We start from the raw sequence: 10,023 nt of genomic DNA, 5'->3' as shown, positions 1-10,023 counted from the left end.
CGCCCCCATTGACTGCTTAAGCAGAGATCCCTTCCTCCTCTCTCCCGCAGCATGGACTATAGCCAGCATGCAGTATGCTAGCTAATGCTGTATAAGGCAGATAGAACAGTGTCTGCTTAGGGCTTTTTGGAGCTAATAAACAGCTCAGCTGGTAATGTCCCTGCATTCCTTTCTTTAGAAAAAGATGTTTAAGAGCTTGTAATGAGCAAGGCTTTGTTTTCTGATGGGGTGTTAAATGCTAATAACAGAGCTGATAAATGCTCTGTTATCAAGTGTGGGGAGGTTCCTTAATCACAGTGTCCTGCTGGGGCCTGGCCACGCCCCCTGTCAGCTCAGCCCTGTACAAGGGAAGGGAGGGCTGCTCTACTGCCCCATAGCTTCTAGTCTGAGCCACTGCAGGCATGCGCCTGCATTTCTGGGATATCTGTCTGATTACAAAACTGATTTAGCCTAGCCAGGTTAGACTAACCTGAAAAGATTGAATCAATTCAGGCTCACACCTTCTGAATGTCTGTCCCTAGGCAGCATGCCTTATCCACATGCATGACGCCCTGAAAAGTTGTAGCCACTGCAATACAGCACTTAGTTCATGCCCATCATCACACGTGAGATGGAGCTTGTGGACACAGCCATCACTGTGCTGAGAGCAGCTCGTTTGCATCCTTTCAAATATATCATGCTTCACTGAAACCCTCTCTAGTCCAGTCTTTTGACACTTCAGATATGTATTTAATGTCAAAGTGAGTAGGTTAATTATTTTTGGCCTGCAGAAGTTTCTGTCTTTGCAGGTTTGTTCTAATATTTAATTGTGCTTCAGAATAGTCACATGCCATGTTAGACAGACTTCTGTGTAATACGTCAGAAAATGCATGAAAAATTATGCTAAATAACCAAGTATGCCACAAGTATATTTAGAATATGCTTATTTCTTTTTTTTCAATGACCAAGCGATGAAGAGACCTGTATACCTAACTGAACATCTCTATTTTCCCATGACATTTGCATAATTAATTAATTCGGTGCTTAATTTTTTTTATTTTTTTGTACCGAAAAATCCAATGATCAAATACTATCTTGTTCCTGCCACATTTGCTTAAAAAAAACACAAAAAGGCATGAAAAAGCACAAAATCCATTAGAGGAATAATTGTAAAATTAGTAGGTCCATTTGCACTCAAATGTTGCATTTCCTACAAATAAATCATAGCATGAAGATTCCACCATCCTACTTTTCCTTCAGTTTTAACACTAGATCTGTGTTGGTTCTGTGTACATGGCTTGCAACTTCAAAAACAGATTTTAAGCTGAAAAGTAGAAGACCCCTAGAGAGAAAAAAAAATTAAAAATTCCCATCTTTGTACCTATTGCCTTTTATGGCAGTGAGGTGGATTCCTGAGTGTCTGATCTTTTTTGGCATTCCACGCTTAGAATTCTCATTAGCTTCACTAGGAGCTCTCAGAATCGTGTGTTCATAAGGCTAGGGCTCAAAGCAATTAACCAACATAAAACAATATAAAAAGAAATACTATGGGAAAAAAATCACTAGATAATTTTATCACTCCACTGCTATCTTGGATTTTGCACATCAGCATATGCTGTTTTTAGTAAAAATGACATCCATTGCATCACCTGGTGCATACATGTCTTAAAAATACCATTGTGTAAGAGTGACATAGCCATGATGGTCCAGAAATTATTCAAGAGGCAAGGATTTCTTAGAGTGATATCTTTTGTTGGATCAACTATGTAGTTGAGATAAAGTTAGACAAGCTTTCAAATGCAAGACATTCTTCCTTGCACTTCGAAGCACTTTATTAAAAATTCATCCCCTCCAACGTTTTCATAGGAAAAATTGTACATCTGACAGCTGCCTGCCCAAGTTAAAGTATAAAACTGTCATAGTAAATAGACAGTTTCCCTTCAGGCTTTAAAAGAACTGCACATTTTAAGAAAGGTAAGGTTATAGTGAATGCTAGTAAAACAAATTGAATTGTGCTGCTTTTGAAATCCCCCAAGAGTACCTTGTCCTGTCCCAGGGGGAAGTCTCTCCACCCACTGGGACTTGCTTATTCTATCACTAGCTGTTTCAGAAGCATGCGAGAGAAGCAGCAAATTTTGTTGTTGTTTCTCCTGCTAGCACCAGAGGTTTCTCTAAGGACTTCAGTGTCATGAGCAAGAGAAACCTATTTCTCTTCCTCCTCACACTCCCCAGGGCATGTGGTGAGAAGTAGGTAAGCATAGCAAAATATCTTCATTGTCTCAAGTTTGGCTTGTGTTGGCCAACATACACACAGTCATGCATGTTTTATGGATTCTCAGTGGCTTTACTTTCTGCACCCCTGGGTTTCCTGACTTTGTTGCTATTACTCATATAGTGGTCTCCAAAGACCAGTCTGTTTTCCCTTTGCCTGAAGTAGCCCCAGGTCCTCTCCTAGCTACACAATGCTGCTCTCTTATCTCTAGAAGGCTTTCTCTGTTAGGGCCTTCTTACACAGTAATGTTAGGTTGCTCCTGGAGTGCTTAACCCATGGATTGTGCACATTAACACTTTAAAATAGTTTTAAGCACTCGTTATGCAGCTCAAAATTATGCCATTCCAGGGCAGGATTATCTCTGATCTGCACTGCTTGGATCCTGTTTTATTAATGTGTGGCCACTCCCCACAGATGTGTGCTGCCCAAGTTGAAATTCTTCCAGTATCCCAGGGTATCTCACATCCACACCTGTAGAGCAGGTATAAAAGCCTGTCCTAGCTAGTCCTCTAGTGGCAACTCACAGCTACAGCTCCTAGCCCTGTCCCTGCTCACCAGGCCTCTGGTGGCAAGTCACAGTTGTGCAGGTGGGGGACAGTCAGAGAAGGTTTCTAGACTGAGGGCGTGACTGCTCCGAATTCCAGACTAGCACTAACACCGATCAACATTTGTGCAGCTCACAGCATGAAGTGTAACAAGGCCCTTACCCATAGCTACTTAAGTTCCCAGGTCTTCCTACCTTGTCATGGCTAGTTCAGTTGGTAGCAGAACTAGGGATTGGCCTCCTGGTGTGAGAGGAGAAGCCAGCAGTATTCAGGGAAGGTTTCTATTGGGCAGCTGGAAGAGGCTCTGCTAAGAGTCCTCAACACTGACTTACCAAACTTGGGACTGTCCTGGCCAAATCTCGGCACTTGGCAGTCAGGGGAACCGTGAGGAAGATCAGAAGTAACACTCCAAGAGGGGAGGAATTATGCTGGTGAAGTCAATATTAGGACATAAGGGCCACATTCTTAAAGGTATTCAGGAGCCTAATTTCTGTTGAAGTCAAGGGAATTGGGTACCTAAATGCCTTTCAGAACTCAGGCTCTAAGTAACTTGAGCAACTCCATACAGGAGGCCAACTGACTGGCCCTGTGTCATCCACAAAGGCATCTATTCTTCATGATGATGATTTGGTTACTGGCCTAACACCACGAACGGTTTCACTTCACAAAGGCCTATCCACAGAACTAACAAATAAGCTGAGTTGTACAGAAGCCAGTGACCTAGATGACTCAAACCATTTCCCAGTGCCCATCCAGTAAGTCTCCTCAAACATTTATTTTATTGAAAACAAAATGAAAATGCTTTTTGCAAAAAGGAAGGAGCCGTTTCCCTTTTGGGCATCTGTGCCAATGCTAGGATCTTGGGTTTCGGTTCTCCTCTCCTCTCCTCCAATGTAGCCCTATTATATAAGTCTCTATGGGGCAGCAGAAGGATTCATATTAGATGTCATCCCCATTACTTGTCTCCTTGACACCTGAGCTAATGAAGCAAGACCATCAATCAATAGCAGCCATTAGAAGACCTGGCTGAAGCAAGCCCACTGCTTATGAAATCTTATCGTGTGCATCTCCGATTTAGTTAATTTATAAGGTGTATAAGCAAATCTGTCCTGCTTTCTGCCTGACTTCAGGCTAACATTGCTAGCTACCTCTCTACATTCATTAAGCCAGTGTTTTATACAGGCATGTGTAGCTATCCAGTTTATGTGGGTAAATGTGAGGGTTTGTGTGCCAGTGTTCAGGCAAAAAAATCAGCCACTGAACATTTGGCCTACACAACCCTCTAGTTTCTCAGGTGCATTGCTTTACATTTTGGTGAAAAGAAAAATGACTCTTCAAATATTTGTTTACTCTTTCAGGCTTTTCTATTATGGAAGAGCAGTTTTACCATATGTACTGGTGTCTGGTACTCACTCCCGAAGAAAACTGATACTTCTCTATACAGCTCCCAATTGTTCTCTGATTCTGAATATACTAGTAAGACTCAGCACTCATTCCTCAATGTTTTTACAAAAACAGATAAGTATAACTATTGCTATTGTATTACCCAGGTAAACTAAAGCACAAAAAGCAGCATGATTTACTGAAGAGGTCATAAATGAGTTGCATGGCTGGAAACTGATCAAACTCCTGGCTTCCGGTTGTGGGGGGACTGGGGAGGAAGCACTTCAACCAGATGACCAGTATATGATGCCTTGCTCTTGTTTCTCTCAACTTTCATTTTGTTTTCCTCTAATCTGGTTAAAGGACTGATTCTCTGAAGGGAGAGGATATAATCTCACAGCTAAAGGAGACAACTAGGGATTAGAATGTTTAGGTCTATTGGCTTTTGCCACAAATTCATTGTTTTACTTCAAGGAATTTATTTAATCTTTCTGTGCTTCCCTCTGACCAGCCACCTCTCTCATAGGCATGCTGAGAGATTTAGTGAACAAATTCTTGGAAATTGCTTTGAGATCCTCAGCTGGGAGGAATCACTGCCCAGGTGAAGTGATAATATTAAAATACTTTCTATTTTTACTGCAATCTTTCATTAGCCCAACAAAATATATAATTTGTAAGTCTTTATGTTAAATTTTCATATGTATTAATTATTTGTCCACTAGACAGATGTGGACACTGCCTTTACAGTCCTGTGCTAAAACATTTTCCTGTACAAAAGTCTTATAGAGGCAGCCTTTCTTGCATATAAAAGGTTGTGCATATGTGGCAGGATGGAAGCATGAGAGAGGGAAGCTCTTGGTTGTGACTAATTATTATTTTTAAATAAGTAGAGCTTTTGAAAATATGATTAAGCAAATAAGAAAATAAAAGTTAAATCTAAATTGCTAATTACAAAGCAACAAGCCTGTAATGATGTCGTGTTGGTGGTTAAACTCACTCAGTCTTAGGAGTTTTCTTTTAATAATTGTGCTCCTCACTTTAATAACAGCAGCTACAAGAAAATGACCAATTTTAATCAGGACAGACTATAGGGCCTTAGGGTACATTTCAGTCACCCTAGTGTAAAGAATGCCTGAGGCAATTCTCCTCCTTAATAGGCATTTTCCACAACACACTGTGAAATGATAATGCTAATTATTATGAAGATAGATTTTTAAATCCTCCATCTAGGGCTCTGTGCCTGGGAATCAGGCTGTATTTATCATCAGCATCAATAATCGCTGCTAGGGATTTGCTAATGATCTATTAACCTTTTTCACTGTCAAAGATCTTGTACTCACTTGATGGTAGATGGTTTCCCAGTTCTCTCTCAGTGCTCCCCAGCTGCTGACACTGGAGGACTTCTTGTCCAGGTAGATTCTGATGTGCTCCTCCAGCTCTTGGTTGACCTGTTCTAGAGCTCTCACTTTATCTATGTACTCTACCAAGCGCCCATTCAGGCTTTCATAAGACAGGCCCCTTGCTTTTTCCAGACCCTGGGCTAAAGGTACCGTTGAACTGGAGCTACGCAGGCCCTGTAGGAAGACACTGCTGATGCCCAGGGCTCTACGGGACACACGGGTCCCGAGACTGCTCACTCCTCCAGTGGGGGCAGAACCCACATAGACACCTCGGGGTCTGGAGAGAACTCCTCCACCCCCAACGCTTACCCTGCGGCTGCTGGCTCCAATGCTTTCTGTTGTGGAGGAGGGCTGCTGCCCCAAGAATGAAGACTTACGCCTTGGCAAGGGCATGATGCAGCTGGGTCCACTGAACTGCACAAATTGACTTTCCCTTGTCGCTCCTCTGCTATACCCACACTGGTAGGAGTTGCCGACCCAAGTGGGTTTTTGGTTTTGTGGTGTTGTTTGCTTTGTCCTTCTGGAACGTTAGCTTTGTTCTTTCACTGACCAGCACAGACGTATTTGTCTCATTGTTTGGGGGATTTTCACAGGGTCAGCATTCCATTTCAAGAGAAATCTCTGCTTCTGCTGCAGCTGCAAGTATGGCATGTAAAAAGTACAATGCTATTTACAGTAACAGTACAACAGGAATTCCTTACCCTGTATATGTAAAAAATAATACAGGAGTTTTCTAGACTGACAGCCAAAATTCTTAGCTTTTAATACATAAAACATGCCCTCTACAAATGCACAGGACTAGATCCCTGAACTATTTTAAGTACATATTTTTCATAAAAAGTCTTATTTTATGCCAAGTAGTATACTGCTCAAAGTGAGCATGGTTGTCAATGTCTGGTTCCGAGCACGCATCTGTAACTTCAAAAATTAACAGAAATTCACTACAACCCAACTGGATTCTAGTTCGGATTGCACAATTCTTCACACAGTTCCTTTGGATTTCTGACAGTGCTTGAAATGCCCCTCTCTCTATACTTTAACTTCATCTTTACAACCAAAAGAGTTGCTGCATCATAGCTGCCAGGCGTCTGGCAAAAGATTGCACAAAGACTTTCTGAGTGACTGATCTTTGTTCTGTTTAACAGCACATTTGTTCTGTTAACAGCACTGGACCCTATCCATTCAGTTTAAAGCTACATACCATGGCTTACACATTCTATTTTCTTCATTTTTTAAATCTTCATAGTCTAAATGCTCACAAAGGAAGTATAGTGACCAAAAAAGAAAATAGCAAAGCAACATTAGAAGGTTTTCCTTATTTTTTTTTGTTTGTTTCATTTTTCTTTTTGGAGTATTTACGTTGCAGTTGGGTGAGTCTCTTTATAGGTTGGTAGATGATATGGTAGGCAACTGGCATAGTATTTTTCATTGTTTAGTATGTTGCCATTCACAGGACAATAGATGCTTCAAAATTAGTAAACCACTATTATTCCAATTTAGGATTGATATGTAGGTATGTATCCAAGTGTTTGTAGTGTACTGATGTCAAGCAAATATTTATCTCATGTGGCTTAGGTTTAGATGAGGGCATTCAGCTAAGGTCTTTTATAAGGTGGAAATGGACAAGAAAGTCCAACGTGTGTATGTATACAAGTAGCTGCCGGGGTATGCGTTTGGAAAATTTAGGACAGGCGTTTGATTTCAGATGTGGCTTGTAAAACTTGATTTATATAAGGTAACAAAGACACCTAGATTTCTCTGTAAATGCTTTGTTTGTCATGAGTGATAAGGTGCCTGATATTAGTTTGAACTACTCTGCATACTTGGGTTTTGGTTTTTTAAAGTGTATAGTGTTGGAGAATTAAGTTAAACTACAATCGTATCCACCATTGCCAATTTGCCTAAAGAATGTGTGTGACCTGGAAACTCAGAAGCATCAAGTAGAAGATTTTTGAAGTATTTGGGGCAAATTTCTTTCCAGTATTTCTCTATGTAAGAGCAGCCCCATAGCCCAAGTCATTTTTCCTTTTGGACTTCACCAACAATAACTGATATAAATAGGAGATACTTAATATAGTTCCAGTGTTATTGGTTTAGGATTGTGCAGCAATTGATTTATATTTGTTCGCACTGTTTAAGTTTTGTGCTTCTTTGCTTTACATGTATTTTGATGATGACTAGCTTCCATGCATTTTTTTTTTTCAAGAACAGTGTATCATTTGTGGCTTGTTATTAAGAAGTTAACCATGTGGGATATGTGATAACTGTGCTGCAATGTCTCTTATTTTATTAGATTGTAGAAGGATAGCTCTGTTATTGGAAAGATTAAATTCAGTAGCTGTTTTCTGCAGAGTATTGGAATTGTAGATGTACCCAGGAATTCAAGGGCAATGGTAGGCATGTGTACTTATGGGCATTAATATTTGATCACCATCCTTGTATGGATCAGCTAAAATGTTCATACCCTTCCTAAGCCAAGCCACTCTAAATACTGATTATTTCTAAGATGTATTTCTCTTGGTATGGCAGCTATTAGTTTAGATGTACGTTGAGAAGTATGTACATTTCTCTCTAAATATTTTTTATCTTTGTGTTTCTAGAAAGAGTGTTGAATTATGGGATAAGAGTGTTTAAAGTCATTTTAATCTATATGTGCGTGTCCTCCAGCTAGTGTAGAGTCTGCTGTATATATTTAAGATATTTAGCATTTTCTCGGTCCTTAATTCTACAGAAAATGCTCTGTGATCATTTAAACTAGACAACAGACCTGTGGCATCCTTTCAAATTAGGAATTATACACTGTCCAGGCCTAGGGGACAGGGCTGTTCAGGTAAGATTATGGTCCTGGCATCTTGAGCATATTCAGTAATGTGCTGAATTAGTGAAATCTCTGGAGAACCTCTGTTGCAACAGCTTCTGTAGCGTCCCTTGTGTAAACTATAGCTGCCCCACATTCCCTTGGAAGTACCTCAAGCTGGGGTACTTCCCAGCAACCTATGGCCCATGGGCCAAATTTGGATAACAAAGATGTCGATCCGGCTTGCAGAGGTCCAATCTAGCATAGAGAGCATGGATAGAACCGAACTGAATTGCACCGTTCATCTGCTCTGCAGTGCTCCCCTCCACTGCAGAGCCTGGTATTCCACAACCTCTGAGCTTGTGCTTGCTGCAGAGAGACTGGGAATCTGAGTACTGGCTGCTAGAAGCAGAGACTTCTGGTGACAGCTGTGTGGTAAGCTCCAGCCAACGTCTGCTTTAAGCAGTGCCTGGTGGTTTAAACACTACCTGTCTTTCTGCAGAGGTGGGCATGGGTGATGTGATCCTTGCTAGTACAGGAAGGTGAAGTTTGCAAATCTGTGCTATCAGGTGCAAGGAAACAGAGATGCAGAGAGTTTTATCCCTCCATTGAACATATGTACATTCCACTGTTCCCATTATGTCCACAGACAGTGACTTCTTCATGGTTAATCTTAGAAAAATGTTACTGCTCTGATTCAAGAAAATAAACTAAATCAGCCATAAGATCCATTCTAAACTTTCCTTTTTGTGACAAGATATTTAGCAGAATTCACAGATTTCATTGGAATCTGGTAGGTCAAACCATGAGCACTTCTGCTAGGGCCTCAGACTTGCAACTTCTTGGGCTGTTAACCATGCACCTTAGCACCCATACCACTCCAGCCCACTTTAACCTTAACATCCATATGACTTTAGAGTTTGGTGAAGACTGTAGCTCAGGGTCTAAATTATGCCCTAAGTACAAAGAAGCTGGGAGGAATGGAGGGTGGGAAGAGGGAGAGGGGCAGGAATGTGTTAAGAATCTGTCTTTGTGACCTTCAGGCCTGGGGTTGGTATAATGAGTTGGATTCCTGACATGAATTAAAGCACTTTGAAAGATACCTAACTTATGTCCATCTATATCCCTGCATCTCCAGGACTGTTCTGATGGTTTGGAACGGCTAGTCCAGATGCACCATGGCCGCGTTCCCTTTCCTCCAGTCATGCCTGCCATTCCATGGCACAAAGTACATGTTCAAAGATATTACACTAACTCTACCAGGGGTTTTTAGCTCCATTTGCAGCCAGCTGGAAAACTGGTAAGTTCTGTATTATTTCATAGTCTATTCCTGATTAAATCATGGAAGCAATTAGCAAAAAATGCTACAGTGAGTGAGGGACAGAGAGAGAGAGGAGGGCTTAGACTTCATAGGGGAAAGCCCATTTCAGGCAGTGAACAATAGAAAAGGGATCTCAGGCAGGAACAAAAAACAAAAATATGCACTCTGATTCAGTGTTTAGATTCCATTAGTAGATTCAAGCTCTGAACTCAAATTTGGTGGTTAGGCCTAGATCTGTGGTTATAGTTTTGATGTGCTTTCATTAAAAATGAAAACAAATCATGGGTTTATCATCTTACACCACTGCTTTGGAGTCTCAAAGAAAG

The 10,023-nt window shown here is 41.0% G+C and overlaps 1 protein-coding gene and 1 long non-coding RNA gene across 4 annotated transcripts in view; one reads left to right on the top strand and one right to left on the bottom strand.

Moving 5' to 3' along the window:
• BFSP2 (beaded filament structural protein 2) overlaps positions 1–6,747 on the bottom strand; it is a 41,279-nt gene extending 34,532 nt beyond the window's left edge. Inside the window, exons 1-2 of one of the 3 annotated variants that reach the window (XM_019508867.1) lie at positions 6,522–6,746; positions 5,520–6,215 (exon numbers count right to left, since the gene is read on the bottom strand). In XM_019508867.1, the coding sequence (XP_019364412.1) occupies positions 5,520–5,972 (453 nt within the window). In that variant the 5' untranslated portion in view covers positions 5,973–6,215; positions 6,522–6,746. Of the gene's footprint in view, positions 1–5,519 lie in introns of all 3 variants that reach the window. The other 2 variants (XM_019508869.1, XM_019508866.1) reach the window with 2 other exon arrangements.
• A 2,763-nt stretch (positions 6,748–9,510) lies between these two features.
• LOC109291763 overlaps positions 9,511–10,023 on the top strand; it is a 13,912-nt gene continuing 13,399 nt past the window's right edge. The window contains exon 1 of the long non-coding RNA XR_002095946.1: positions 9,511–9,676. This is a non-coding gene — a long non-coding RNA (uncharacterized LOC109291763). The remainder of the gene's footprint in view (positions 9,677–10,023) is intronic.

The sequence above is a fragment of the Gavialis gangeticus genome, unplaced genomic scaffold (assembly GCF_001723915.1).
Source record: "Gavialis gangeticus isolate Ggan-Ray unplaced genomic scaffold, GavGan_comp1, whole genome shotgun sequence".
NCBI lineage: Eukaryota > Metazoa > Chordata > Crocodylia > Gavialidae > Gavialis > Gavialis gangeticus.
This window is presented reverse-complemented; position numbering and strand designations above follow the sequence as displayed.